This window comes from Gambusia affinis, linkage group LG05 (genome assembly GCF_019740435.1).
Source record: "Gambusia affinis linkage group LG05, SWU_Gaff_1.0, whole genome shotgun sequence".
NCBI classification, from domain to species: Eukaryota; Metazoa; Chordata; class Actinopteri; order Cyprinodontiformes; family Poeciliidae; genus Gambusia; species Gambusia affinis.
This window is the reverse complement of record NC_057872.1, coordinates 10123367-10139327: the sequence shown is the minus strand read 5'-3', so window position 1 is coordinate 10139327 and position 15961 is coordinate 10123367. Positions and strand designations below refer to the sequence as shown.

General features: G+C 37.8%; 1 protein-coding gene across 9 annotated transcripts in view; it reads right to left on the bottom strand.

The window, feature by feature from the left end:
* LOC122831627 (RNA-binding motif, single-stranded-interacting protein 3-like) overlaps positions 1 to 15961 on the bottom strand; it is a 139227-nt gene that overhangs the window by 36691 nt on the left and 86575 nt on the right. For all 9 annotated transcript variants that reach the window (XM_044117963.1, XM_044117961.1, XM_044117962.1 and 6 more), the window contains 2 exons: positions 5570 to 5727; positions 4122 to 4201 (listed from right to left, as the gene is read on the bottom strand). In XM_044117963.1, coding sequence (XP_043973898.1) covers positions 4122 to 4201; positions 5570 to 5727 — 238 coding nt within the window. The remainder of the gene's footprint in view (positions 1 to 4121; positions 4202 to 5569; positions 5728 to 15961) is intronic.

The window sequence follows — 15961 nt, the reverse complement described above, 5'->3', positions numbered from 1 at the left end:
TAAACCCAAAACATAATTCAATCAACAATCTGTGCTGTGACAATGACACTTATGAATCGTTTAATCCTATTATATGCAATTCTTTTTTTTAAACACAGATATTGGCAGGGGGCTGCACAGTGGCGCAGTTGGTAGAGCTGTTGCCTTGCAGCAAGAAGGTCCTGGGTTCGATTCCCGGCCCGGGGTCTTTCTGCATGGAGTTTGCATGTTCTCCCTGTGCATGGTGGGTTCTCTCCGGGTTCTCTGGCTTCCTCCCACAGTCCAAAAACATGACTGTCAGGTTAATTGGTCTCTCTAAATTCTCCTTAGGTGTGAGTGTGTGTGTGAATGGTTGTGTGTCCTGTATGTCTCTGTGTTGCCCTGGCGACTGGTGACCTGTCCGCCTCTCGCCCGGGACGCAGCTGGAGATAGGCACCAGCAACCCTCCCGACCCCATTAGGGACGAAGGGTGTATAGAAAATGGATGGATGGATGGATGGATGGATGGATATTGGCTTTGGTACCTCAAATCCAACAAACAAGTAAGAATCCTAAAGAAATACTTTTTGTTTCTTTCATGTAACACACCAAGCTACGTGTGAGACCCATCAGGAGCAGGAAATGTGCTATGAAAAATATTCACAATTTGAAAAAATGTGATTTAATCTACAAAAACATAAAAAGCAAAAAAATAAAAATCAGCGAGGTGAAGTGAAGCAAAAGTAACGCCCTTCAGGGCTCTCTGAGAAAACAACATGCGCTCCAGATGGTTAGTTGGTCAAGGATCAAGACAAGCGGATGCTGACAAATTGTTAGTGGAATTAAAACACCTAGACTCAAAAAATTCATGGATTTGTCCAAAGAGTTACCCATCACCTCTACCAGGGCTGGCTGGCCGTCTGGGTGTGTAAAATGCCGTAAAATCTAAAAGACACATTCATCATAAATTCATAAAAATAATAATTAAGGGAGAGAACTAAAGCAGCTGTCATATTTTCTCCATCTCACCAACAAATCTAAAAAGACATCTACATATGAAGCATTAATTTATGTAGAAGCTAGCCTTCAGCTTTGTTTCCCCATTTTACCTTCCGCTTGTTTTATGGAAGGAAATGTAAAATTCCACAAGGTTTAACTTCAGCAGGATAAGGTCGGTTAATTTTGTTGTGATACTACCATCTCATTCAATTATTCTTCTATACTTAAAGTCTAAAGAGTATAGTTTAATGCCCCACAAACAGTCTCTTTGTGAACTCAGAAGGTCAAATAATTGGACGAAATGATCAGAAAGTAAGTCGGATTTTATTAGATGGAGAAAATACTTCATCTTCCAGCTATCCAGCGTGCCGGCGTGTGTGAAGACAGAATGTCTGCTTTCAACGTGCCAAAAAGGTCTGAGGCAGCCCGGTTTAGTTGTTGATCAAATTCTGGAGCTTACATGTGTTTCCAACAGGGCAAAGCACAGCAACAGCAACCATTAAAACAAATCTGATGGCAGACAAAACAGCTGAAACAATTGGGGGAAATATGGTATAAAGAAAGCAGTGGGGAAGGGAAAAAAAAACACGTCAGTGGTGAAAACTGGCAAGGAATCTTAAATGTGAGACATATGAGGAAAAAAAAAGGATGAAGCAATTAAGTTGGAAAAAAAGAGAGGAAAAAAGGTTTGAATAAGTTCTGAAAATTATTTTTTTAAAACTCCTTGCTTCAAATGAGTAACAGGAAATCATGTCTTCTGACTCAGAGTTGAATCGAGATTTTATATTCATATATAATAAATCAGGGCAATGTCTTAAAGCGCAGGAAATCTAAGGAGGAAAAATATTTTCAAAGCTTTCCTCTTCAAAGCCGGCCTGCTAGGTTAGTGAATAGATTGTCAAAGATAACATCCTTGTATTTAAATCTCTTGAATCAACGTGCCTTCGGATTTGTTTTAACATCACATTCTGACATCAAGCTGTTTAACAAAACTGTGCAGCGCATGAACGGGTCGGAAAGGTTTCCCACTGGCACTGACTTTTACACTCGCTGTGTGGAGGCATGCACCTCAAAACACAGGGAAGAAAATACAGCGGGCAACCAGTTGCATAACTTGTGATTACTTGATTTACACTTCAGATTGGAGTGCTGGATCTTGCTCAGTACAGTAAAAGGCATTGATACGTTGGGAGAGCTCAAGCTGTTTCTAGCACATTTACTTCCCCCTCTGGAAATCAGTCGTTTTCCAACGTTTTTCCTTCAATAAACTTTGTACATCCGAAACAAACAGAAATCAACATTTTATGGATCTGAATGAGAAGACCTGATCAAGTTACGTCTGAACAAGAATTAAAGTGCAGGGAAAACTATTTCTTAAGTTTGATAAAGCGACTGCTTGGAGGAGTCAGAAAGCAGCGAATCAGTAACCGTGGAGTTATTGAGAAATATTTACTCTATAAATACGATCAATGGCAGCTTTTATCCTTTGGTGGAGCATTATATCTCGACCAACAACATCATCCTGGTCTTCCTACAGAACAGCGTTGATAACTTCACAGTATATTTTTGCATAAACTACTGCAAATTTTAATAAGAACAGAAAACTTAAAGAAGCACAATCATGTACGTGTGTTTCACGTGTTTGTAATAACCAGTAACTGGCCATGCTCTACTATAACAATATATAATCTGTGTTTTATTAAGGGGTTGCAATCATGTATACATTTGATTTTGCATTACAAAAAAAAAAAAAAAAATGCTGCTGCAGGCAAAACGATGGTTAATAATTTATTTATTTATTTATTTTTTTTAATATTGATCATATAAGAACTGGCAGTTTCTGTTTTATCTAGTAACATGTTGCATTAGAAAATATTTCAAATAGATCTGAATCTGCATCTGAATCATATCAATTAAAATATAAAAGAGGTTTAATATAGAGCATTCTGATTTGCATTGTTGCTGAAACATGATATGCAAATAGATTTGCCTTGCCTAATATCACTTTATTCATTCTTTTTCTATGCTAAATTACTCTCAGTGGATAGTCTTGGAATTTATACAGACACATTGTGTGTCTTAGGATTTCCAATCAGGTATTTCTCTCATAAGTTTCTAAACTCTTTGATCAATGTATGGCCTAAAGACAGCGACAGAAGAGAACAAATTAACCCATCAGAAAGAATGCGGAGATGCATTGCAAATACAGTACAAAAAAAGAGTTAAAAGAGTAAAATTATTATATGTTTAACTGCTTATTCAATACGCCTATATTCGTGTATTTTTCTTGTTTCCCTTACAAGTGTTTTATTAAATGAAGTGGAACCAGAACTTCCAACTTTGAGCTTTTTTAATCAATGATAATCAGCTAGGAACATGATGCTGCTGGGGAACCACTCTTCTTTTCCTTTATTTCTTGATCCAGTCTTACCCATGTTTTATTTTTCTGTATATTGACTTCTTCTTTCAAATTTTGTCACTTCTTTGTTGTGTCTCCTCATTTTCTCCATATCTGTTGAATGCTGTTGGCTTGTTTTGTGTGCTTCAAAGGAAACAAGCTCCTTTATTCAATTACTTTGGGGACAATCACAAACAGATTGTTTGCTTTAAGCGACGTCAGTCTGGGTATGCACATGTGCCTAAGCAAGGGTTAGTCTCAGAATATCTTTTTTTTTCTTCTTTTTTTTCTTTTTTACAGAGCAAGGACTAATCACACAAATCCTCATACCAAATTAACTCAAGGAGGCCTGAAGAGTCGGAAGCAAAGACAGAGTGGAGATAATGATGTGTGATCAGTCACACTTGTGTAGTTTTATGCTCAGACAATTGCTAAAACTGAAAACCGATAAAAACAAGCGTCTTCCATAAACAGTAGGTGCCTGGAAAACTAAGGGTTTTTATAAAAATCAGTAAATGAGGCCTTGAAGGAAACTCCAAGTGTAGCAATTGGCATTTTGATGTCACTTCTTTTTTCTTTTTGTTTTTTTAAAAAAGAAAATAGAGAACCTTGAAAACAAGAAAACATTCCTGCTTGCACAGAGAGGGGAGAGTAGAGCAAGGGTAACCACTAACAAGAACCAAAATGTGTTGAGTAAACACAATGCCGAATATAATTCAATGTAGTCTGTAAGTGTAAGCGTATTTTATTCTCTGTTTACACCTACCTGTCATGCCTGGAGGGGTTTTCAGAAATTTGCCGTTGAAATTCTGAATCACCACATCGCACTTCTCCGTCGACTCCATCCTGCAACAGAGAGAAAGAAAGGTGATTTCGGATTTTGTTTGGGTGAAAGGAAGCACGAAAGATTTTATGGCTCATCAAAAGTGAATGGGTCGTATGAATGCATGCAAAAGCGTCCCACATTTCAGTAAGTGTGTAAACGCTTGCCAGTTAAAGGATCAGTGCTTAGGTATCTTTCTCTGCCTGTGAAAAATATATGCGTGCATGCGTGTGCATGTGTGTGTGTCTGTTTTCTATGGGGTTTCCTCTCCTTTGTCCCAGTTTAAAAGCTCCATTCAGTCTGATCTGTTGTGTGTCATGTCCTCTTTGTCTGCCCCTATTCAGCTCTGCTCACCCAATCACAGCTCAATGACTAATTGCCTGCTTGGCAAGCAAAAGCCAGTGTGTCTCTGGGTGTGCGTGCGCGTGTGTATTTGAGCAGAGGAGAAAGACGGTGACAGAGGGCACAGTCTGTGAGTGGGGAGGGGGGAGTTTAGGATGTGGGTATGTATGTCTCTGTGTGGGTCTTGGGTTTTCTTTGTACAGTCAGTGACCCAGAATACATACTTGACTGCATTCTAATCACTGGCACACTCTACGGTGTAACTGAGAGGACCACACATGCACACACAGGGGACAAAAGGGTTTGAGGTAGAGAGAGGTGGAATTTCCCTTTTTTTTTTTTTTTTTTTTATTGCTGGAGCTCCAAGTCCTTTGGTTATAAATTGCTTATCTTGTAACTTCTGTAGCAAAAGTGATTATTGTAACATTTAGTATTTGTTTCCTCAATTACTAGTAAGCACATGTCCAACCTGTAATCACCTTTTCAAAACTCCAAACACAATTAGCACGACATTAGTTTGCGGAGGCCATGCGGTTGTCAGGTCTTGAGTCATTTTCACACAGTATGCAGTTAATGACCACATTTCTAGGTTAGTTGCATTTTCTTAGCAAACAATCTCTGATCAAAGCTATGAATATTATTTTTGCTTATTTACATTTACGCAAAAAACATGCCAAGCCTTAGTTTCTGTGCAAAAACCTTGACTTTTGCAATGAAATCAGCTAAAACTATAAAAACACATAAACAAAAATAAACGTAATTATTTCAGCATGGCAGTTCTTAAATAATGTCATCTAAAGACACTTTATAGGAAAAAAATTGTTCACAGTTCATATCCAGAAATATGCAAATAAATCAATTAGCCCAACCAGTTAACATTCAGTGATGACACAGTTACAGTACATGATGCGTGGAAGCCCAGTCGACGGCACTGACAGCAATAAATGAAATGAATAACCTTCGTTTCCAACATGCTAGAAAAACAAACAAAATTTCAATTTTATATGACTCTCAGTGTGAGGCGTTTTTCCATTTCATTGTGTATGCACCTGGCAAAGCCGACTCCTCTGCTCAAACCGTTGGCATCTCTCAGTATCCGCGTGGAAATAACATGACCAAAGGGCTTCAGCATGTTTTCCAGCTCCTGCTCATCCATTGACACCGGCAGGTTGGAAATGTAGAGGTTTGTGGGGTCCTGCTCCTGTTGCTGTGGAGAGACAATGAAAGACAAGGATGGAGTGTTTAACAAAAAATATATACATATTTGACACAGTCACCTTTAGGGAAACTTAGAAACAAAAACTAAAAAAAAACAAACAAATATTGCAGAACAATGGAAGGACCCTGACATTTTCATTAGAAAATGTATTTTACATTTAGTGTGTAAACACTATTAACTGACTGCAGAGAAATAAAGAATTGTTACAAAATCATGGCACTTTATGTATTTCTTCCTTTCAAAAAATATAAGGCAATAAAAATTAAAATAAAAACTTATTTGATTGCTGTTTGATTCACTGACAGATGCATTGTTTATTTCCATATTTATGACTGAATATTTCACAGAAAAATAGCAGCGAATTAAACCCAAGAGGCATACTCCTAAGAGGAGTGGAAACTGGTTTGAAAATGCATCACACTCCAAAACCCCTGAAGCAAGAAGGAAAACCCCTATGGATGAAGAAATTATATCAAAGTTTAAATAAATCTTTATGTGGTAAGTGGGGGGCCTCCCTCCACTGTGTCACTCAGTGAGTTAAGATGTGTATGCTGATATTGTTTGGTTTTTATTTCTGACAGATCTCAATGCAAATGACTCTCAAATGGCTCTGCAAAAGGCCAAAATCTTTCTGTTTGGTGTTTCTCAATTAAAGGGGGATGGTTACATGGAAAGGTTGTGTGGAAACAATGGTTTGATATGTAACCTGCTGGAGAGAAAGGAAACAGTAAGTTCATGTTCCAGAAATTAGAAAGACACACTTTCAATCCATCACTTCACAATTTCCTAAAGACAAGAAAGACGCACAGAAACTGAATGACAGATCCTCATTATTGGTGAAAATTATAACTGTATATAAAAACATTTGTTATACAATAATACCTTGCAATGCCAAACATATTGAAAATTACAATAGACATATAGGAATATAGAATTAAAGGGGCAGTGTTATGTATTTTCCAGGCACATAATGTTATAAAATAACACAATCAAGCAGCAGCTATGTTACCTTCAGTTGTTATAAAAATGCAGTATATCAGACACAAAGTAAAATAATTTAATTTATCTGAAGTCATTAGGAAAACACGCTATGTGGGTGTGACGTATGTGTCCTGCAATGCGAACATCTTTTGTTTCTGTGACTTAAAAAATACCTTCTGTGCTCTCTTAGCACCTAAATATTGCTTTCATCCATGGAGGATTGATAGATATTTGAAGAGAGTGAGCTCAAAGCCGAGAAGACTGCGACCAAAGCCATTTGTGTAAGAATTGAGTCAGTGCAGGCAGAACAACTCCAATGGAAAATTCTGAAATACATCACCTTTTCTTTTGGATTCTGAAAATCTACGTCCAAGGTGCATTGGCAGACAAGGATTTTCATTTGTCAGTTTCCAACCTAATGACTGGGGAGGTTGTCTTCACATATGGGGCAACAGGCTTTGAATGTTATCTGTTGCGTTTGCGTACATGCTTATGTGTCACATTAAGACAAGCAGGGGGACATATGAAAGAAGAAACATCAAAGGAGTTGAGTGTAACAGCTGTGGAATCTGTCACCGGTCTCAGAATCATCATCTTCATGAAAGAGTTACGTCACTGAAATCATTCTTGGATCATCTTGCATGATTAAAGTGAGTCAGGTTTCAACACTTTCCAACTCAGGCCTTATTAAAATGTTTCTGGGACAGAGTCACGAGGTGAAATGTCAACCAGGACGACACCAGGCAAACTTGTGTGGGATCAGTTTGCTCATTCTCGAACAGGAACAGAAACTTTTTCTAGATGCTTCACAGCAAAAGAAATTTGCTAAAATGTCTTCTATGACAGCGGTCTTCTAGGGGAACTTAGGAAAAGAAACCAAAAACAAGCAGAACAAATATGATTGGATAAATCCAGGTCACCCACAGAAACAAATAACCAGACTAAACTGCTGGTTTTATGCACAAATTGGTACCAACCTCAGTACATTTTATTCCTTCACTGAAGTGCATAAACAAATACATTAAATAGTACCAAATAAAAATAGTCCTTATTATGCTTTCTTAAGACAACTGCATAGCATTGCCATTGTGGTAATGTACAAATGCAGATGTACTGGAGATGTACTTTTTTTTATTGCAAGATGCAATATCACTACAAGACAAATGCATAGGAAATAACAGCAGAAACAAGCTGGGAATGTGCAGCATGAATTGTGATAAGAGTTAGAGTTCTAATATATTTTTTTAAAGGGAGATATTTACTAATGGAGTGACTGATGAGTGAACAAAGTTGAGCTGGTTGAGAATATGAAGCAAGTAGTGAAGTGGACAAATTAGAGTAAGCACAAGTGAGGACACCTAGAGAGTGGGTTAAGTATTACAAGGAAAAACACCCTGAACTCAGTCTGGCTCTGTTCCATTTCACCCCTTTGCTAATTCACACCTGCATTTCACATTTTTTGCCACTTACTCTCTTCCCCCTCATGTGCAGTTTTACCTAATCATGTTTACTACGAAAAATTGTACAACACCACTGATTATGGTTCTGAGCCATTTTGGGGGGGAAATGTTGGTCTTTTAAAATATGATGGGTGATGAACCCTTATTAGGCCAAAATTACTCAAATTGACTTTCCACTGGGAGACATTACCTGGAGTCACACACTCACATTTCTGAGACAATAAGTAGAATATACAAAATTACTTTCCATATTTTGTCAGTGTAGGTGCAACACATCTCCCTGCAGGTTATGATTCAAAGCGTGGTTAGTATTAAATGTATATGCAACTGTTGCTATTGCCCTTGTTTTGGTGAACTATACAGGAACAAAATGGCAAGGACAAGAATTGACAAAGAAAATCACTGAAAAAATGGAAATGCAAGCTACAATAAACTGCAACACAGTTGTTTTAAATTGTTACTTTGCTCGATTAGTGTGGATGACTGGATCTCAAAACATTTCATATTTCAACAAAAATATAAACAAAGTTTTCCCTAATATGGGGATTCTGATTAGGTTGTTGGATGACCACAACCAGCTCAGAAAGAAAGAAGAAACAATCACACTAGGCTTGAATTGAAATTGACAGGCCAAACTTTACAGACTTACAGAATGCAAGTCGTTTTTGCAACTTGGAACTAAAATCTGCTTAACTTAGTTTTTGATATTTTATTCCCAGATCCACATCCAGACTTCCCAAGGCAAATCAAACAGAGCATAAAATTGCAAATGTTTTATGAAATCTCTGAAAATTTCAAATAGGCTTTAAACTCATTGCTGTTTATTTCACCTTTAGTGTGAAAATGGGTGACAGAAACTTGAAAGACACATTCACTTGTAAAAGAACTCTTCTTGACTTTGGTTAAAGTTGCTGTTTGCACAAAGTTATCTCACGGTGATCTCTCGCTCGGCAGGTGTTGCAGATGAGTCATTCTCTCTCTCTTATGCTGTCCCCTTTCTGGCTCTGTTTCTTTGTCACTCTGTCTCTCTCTTTGCAACATCTGTCATGTTCTGGAAACAGCTTCACACCAACTGTGCCTCTCCTTTTACTGTGCTTGGCCTGCCAGCCAACCAGTCAGCTAGTGTTTTCAGCCCCATTAAACCTCAATTCTGCATCACTGTAGAAGGTCTGCACCTTTTATCCCGCTACCTCCTAGTTACCCCGCCACTCGGCAACACCTGCTGATGATACAGAGGGTAAACCGAGGGCAAAGCAGTGATTAAACACCGACCGAAAATGCCAGCTTTGTTAGCACGCCAAACAAAGCTCGCATGCATGGATGCGAGGCGAGACAGTACTTGAAAACCCCATTTGTTAGCCTTTCTGCGTCTCAAATAGAAGCCCTTCAAATTGGAAATCTCAGCCCTCTCACAGCACTGCCAGGAATGAGCAGGTACAGCAAAGTGAATGGGGATGCTTAGAAAGAAAATGCCAGAGCACTTTCAGAGAGAAGGAGTCAGTGATTATGGAACACACTTCCCATTCATTGCTGTACGAGTTTGTTCCTTATTCCTACTTTGAAAAATTCATACTCTTCCACATTTTTTTGTTGCTTCGTCTAAATCTCTCTTGACTTTGGCCTCCTTCTGTCCACCTCTTCTCTCTACCCTGTATTCCTCCAAACTTGAATTCATTCATATCAATTTCCTTTTTCTTCTTACTTGCTATTCAAACCTACTCCCTTGCTAAGATTAAAACCTAATCTCCCTTAATGGTAGCCTTGCTGACTAAAACACTATCTGAATGCTTAGTTAATATTTAAAGAGGTGAACTTTTCCCTCCTCACACTTCTCATTCTCCTCCTAATCTATGTGGCCCCTCATTCTTTTCCTTCCTACAAGTCTGCACACCACACTCATCTTTATTTTCCTTCATTTACATCTCTTTCTCTCTCTCTCTCTTTTCCTCTCTCAGCAGCCTTCTTCTCTATTTGCATTTCTCATTCTTATGGGTTCCTCATCCTCAAGTCAAGTTCTAATCTTTCATAAGGATTGTCTGGGTGTCTAAACGCTTCCTAACGGTTTAATCAATACTTAATGAACATATCATAAATACTTTATGAAGGCTAAATCCCCAAATCCCAGGGGTGTCATTAACTGTAGAGTTATACATTTTACCCCTTATCTTCATGATGACTACCATGTTGGTGAAATCAACACCAGGCACTGACTACCCAATTCCTCTTTCCCATTCACTCATTTTTTGTAAGTACAGATCCCCATGTTTGTGTCACCATGGCAATGATGAATTGTGAAATAGGCACGGAGCCAAAGCCATTTCATTTAATGTCAGTGGGCGTGACTTGTACGATATTTTCCTGAGAAAAACAAAAATGGAACAGACAGAAATTATTTTTACAGTGAAGCTACCATGTTGGAAAAAGTGACATCTAGAGGTGATGTCACTTCATCACTTTACCATTGTACGGTTAAAAAAAAAAAAACATACACCGTCACACAATTCTTACTGACTCTTGAATTTTCTTTTCCATCTTCATCTAAAGGTTATAATTGGAGACTGAAACCAGATGACTACCCCAACAGGCAGGATGCCTCTTCTATGCAGGTCCATCCAAAAATACACTCAAAATTCAATGTTTGGTTATTTTGGCAATGTCTGATGGAAGAGCAAAGAGATTTTTTTTCTTTTTTAAAAATCTTTTTTAGCAAATAGCTTATTCTGAGGATTTTTTTTTACTTAATCCTGCTCTATTACAAATTATTATGAACACAATACATTAGCAGCTTAGTCAGTTAAAAATCAAAGTGGATAACAGAGCAGGTATTATCCTGATGAACAGCATAACCCTATGGCGTCTTGTAGCCTCTCAATTTCTGTCACTTAAAAGTAAAGCTTCTTCACTGAGCTTCGTTTGAGAAAAAGTTGATATTGTTTTTTTTAACCATACAAAATTCGTACTGACTTTTGAAAACTCTGGACTTTTCTTTAACTATCTTCAATTTCTGGATAAGTTTCGGGAAAAAAGAAAAGTGATTATGGAACAATACGATATTTCTAAACCTTTTCTCAACTTCAGGGTTTGAATGATTTCAGATGTGTACATTGTTTTAGGTCTCAATGGTAAAAATGGTAAAGGGCCTGTAATTGATCAGGGCTTTATGAAGCCCACAGGACCCTCAAATGGTTCACACTACATTCAGTCAATCAACCATTCACAATGTAATGGTGGCAAGCTACTACGTTGAAGCCACAGTTGAAGTGTCTTGCTCACTAAGGACACAGCAACTGAGACAGACAGAGCAAGGATTTGAACCAGAAACCCACAGATTACATATGTACAGTCAATGGTGTACAGTCATAGCCCTCCATCTGAAGTAGATGGACAACACAAAGTCGATTCCATGACATATCTTCCACAAATGACAGTAAAATAAACCCTCTATGACCTTCCAAGAGCTGGTTATTTATCATCAAACATTTTAGAAAACCTTCTATTAGATTAGGGACTTCCAATGACAGCTGAGGATGGATATACTTCCCATTGTAGAGTCAGGAGAGTCCACTCAGAAATTAACATGTGGAGGTAAGACTCCTACACTGAGGAGGATGTTGTAGGAGATCCAGTAAGGAACAAAACTATTGACTTCATGACTTCATGTCATGATCACCAGCTTGATTTGTGATCAAATGGTGATTTATTTGATTATTGTGTTTGTTTTGTTCTTTTCCTTTAACCATTATGTCAGAACTAATTGCATTGCTTGTTTTGGACAGTAATCAGCGTGCTTTCACAACCGACCAAGTTTCTGGTAATTTGATGTGCAATGCTTATTTTGTTCCTGAGTAGCCTAAACTGAGTGGTTTTTATAACAACATGGTTTGGATTTAATAGAGTCTTGTTTCAACCGCTACTCATTTGTCTTCTAACGTGAAAGGCTGCTGGTTTGTTTGTGTGCATTCTGTATTGTTTAGAGTGAAGCCTTTTTCACATGTCTTTAGATGTTAGACCAAACAATTCTTGGATACAAAGGTTTGATTAATTAAAGACATTTTTCCTAAAGCTTAAAAAAACAAAACAAAAAAAAGCTCTTTTCATCATGTTAACCTGTTAAGCCAGGAAATTTTTTTTTTACTTGTTATTTTTATTAATTTACAAATTTTGGGATTACATGAAGAGAGTGACAGAGGGCTGTGGTCACTAAACCGTGGTTTACTACTGTGCAGAATACACTTAATGCATATTCCTGTCAATGTTGATTTGACAAACATTAAAAAACTGTTTTTCAAGATGCCCAAAAAATCTACAAAACCTAGCTTGAGATCACATATTTCAGTATCCAAAGTGTAGAAAAGTAATGCTCGAACATTTTGTTGTACTTAAAAATAAAAGTGAAGTAAAAGACCATCCTGACTGATCTATGACACCCTCACAAAGTTGCTGGGAAATTGTAATTTTTTTTTAGCTCCAAAATATATACTATAAATACTTTTTCAATCACACTAACCAGTTGTGAAATACAAAATAGATGATTCCAAAAAGTGTTGCTGTTGGAGGTAATGTTCAACCGGTGAATTAAATTTTTCAACCTGAGGCTACAAATGCTTTATGCTCAAACTTTGCAAGAGTCTTTGATAGTAACATGTAATGTCCATAGAACAGGTGACTGACTACACACAGAGTTCTTACGGTATGCAACAATGTTCCCATTTATTTTTTTTACACTATCGCCTATTTCTTTCAGCTCAACAGTTTCAACATGGCTTCTTCCCTTCTCGTCTTCCTCTCATGTTGTCTTTGGTGTGTATTACAAGGCCAGTAATTCATCACAAAGTCCAGGCAAAAAACAGTTCTTGCTGCAAAGCAGTCAGCTGGCTGTTTGTCTTCCAGGTGTCCAGAGAAGGAATCAATCACCACATCCTGAGATGCTGAAACCATCCAAGGGAGTCAGATGCAGATACGCAGGAAAGAGAGAGATACACGCCCAGAGAAAAATGAAGAGTGTGTGGAGGACGACATGCAGACAAAGCAGCCCTGCACGGGCGAATTAAATAAACATTCCCTTCGCTGAATACAAATCAGCAGGCCAAGAAAGTTATGCAATCCAATCTTCTTTGGTTGCGATTCGAAATAAAAAATGACTGCTGTGTTGTGTCAGTGTTGACTCGTGCATAGATTAAACAACAACAAGGTCTGATTGTAATGATATGTTCTGTTGTTATTGCACTTGTTTAGCGTTCAAAGTCACCACACAAGCAAACCAAGCAGAAATATTGTAGTTTTCTTGTGGGAATGTGGTCACACTAACCTCTCTATATAACATTTTAAAGAAAAAAAAAGTTCAGAATAGTAGAATGAGTTCTTAGGGGGGATCAATGAGATATATGGAGATGATCAAAGGTGACACTAAGGTTTCAGTTTCCATTGTGCAATACATTTCTTGCCTCTTTTTAATCATTGGCAAAACATGCTGGTGATGAACAAAAAGCAAACAAAAAAAAAAAAACGTCAAATTTTTAAATTTAATTATGCACAGAAGAAATAGTTAGTTTCCACTACAGATTCCTTCCTAGAAGGTCCAGGTAACTTTTCTGAATCTTCAACCTTTACTCTGATAATGAAAACATCAGTTGTTTTCTCTCCCCTCACTGACAACATCCACACTAAAGAGTGTTGTTGTCAGCATCACCTTCTTATTTAGAGTCTGTTCACTTAGAGGAAAAAAAAGACCAGGATTCTGAGTCCTGTTACAGAGCTTCATTCTTAGCCTAATTATTACTGCCAAGGAGTCCCAGCTTCAGAATATTTCAGTCAGCTGCTGAGAGCAACTCTGAGCGAGGAGATGCTGTTTTCCAGGGGATCATATTGGTTAAAACGCAAAACAAAAGGAAAGTACCCCTATCAAAGACAACTGATAGAAATTAACAAAGTACACAATCTAAACTGGATTTTTAAAAAAGCGTTTAATGACTATGTCAAAATTACAGTAATTGCCACATGGCATCAACATGTTTGATCGTGCCGTATTTACATCCTCATCATCGTTTTGATTTGTCTTAGCTTCTCATCATGCTGGTCCTTTGACCACGTCATCCATTTGACATTAACGTAGACGCTCAGCTGTCAGCAATTCACTGTGATTACCTGCTTGTATAAAGTTGTTTGATCAGGTGAAACAACCAACATAAAACAGGGAAGCAAAGAACACAAAATTCAAACACATTGCCTGCGGTTGGCACATCACTATAAGTTTTTCAAAGAATATCTCTCCTATTGGTCTTTCCCCCTTTTTCTCTTCTTAGGACACTCTTAGACAACTCTTAACCTCGCTAAAAATGTTGTCACATGAAGCTGCTTTTATTCTTAGGAGTCTTTAACACGGGTCCAGATTTTTAATTTGCCAATTACAAGTTGTAAAACAGAATGCTGTCTATTTCTGGTCATTTGCCAATTTTTCTGCGTAGCTCTAGAAAACGGATATTTGCGAAGGCTCTTACAATAGCAGGATGCACAATGGATATCAGTTCCTAAATAGGCATCTAGTAATCTTATAGGAATGCAGAAACTGAGCCAAAACCCCAAACATTCTTGTCAAGAATCCAATGAAATATCCTCAAGTTTTCTGAAAAACCAGGAAAGACGTTTCCCTCCTCTAAAGCTTATCATCTGTGCAGTACCCTTTTAATCAAATCACACAAATGTTTGCTCCCCAACATAATCCCATTTCGATAACTAATGATTAAACAGATGCAATACTTCTATACCTCCCTCCGCATAGCATAACTTGAAACAACAGTCTCTTTGCCTCTCATGTTGAACATTTGCTAACTATTCAGAAACGACTCAGAAAGCACGTGCCAAGGTGCTGGCAACAGAACTCTACATCAACATTCCACACACAAACAACCCCTCTTAACAGACAAAGTCTTAAAACTGCAGCCTGTACTCTCTCCCTCTCCCTCTAGCTCCCTCGTCCCTTAGTACTGAATGCTGTAATCAAGGCTAATGGGACTCAGCTGCTGGCCAGTCTAATTACCTGGAATGCAGACGGATGATCTTTGAGACAGAAACACACACAGACACACAGGCTGATTCTAATGCAGATCATGACTGCTACATATCTTACAGCACAGCAGTTCCAAGACCGGCTTAGAGTTCCCATGCAGCATATGTTCAAGTATCTTCAAGTGTGTATAAATATGTTAAAATAAATGCAGTTTTTATGTTGAATTTTTGCCCTTACCGTACAGTACATATGTTGTTCTATATTTTCTTGTTATGCATTGCATATTCCTTAAATTTCATGATTAGAATTTTGTGTAATTTTGGGCCAGTCATCTCATAAAGTCAAAAGATAATTCTATTAAGATTGATTCCAAAAATGAAGCTTTTATTTAAGCTTTATTATTATTATTTTTTTTCTTTGGGGATTTTAATGATTATGGCTTACAAGTAAAGAAACCCCAAAACTGAGTGTGTCACAAAATTCTAGAATGGATTTCACTAGTGCACCTTTTCTTACCACACTTCTTCCTTCCACTCAATTTTCTGTTAACATACCTGGATGCAGAACTCTGTGAACAATCAGTTTACCTTCCCTGTGAAGGGTGTCAATAACTATCTTTTGGACATCTGTCAAGTCCACAGTCTTCATCATGGTGTAGCCTACTGACCCAGAGTGTTTAAAGGCTCAGAAAACCTCTGCAGCTGTTTTAAGTTAATTAGCTGATGAGGGTTTGACACCAAGAGTTTTCAGTGATGACCTTTTTCACAGTATTCTA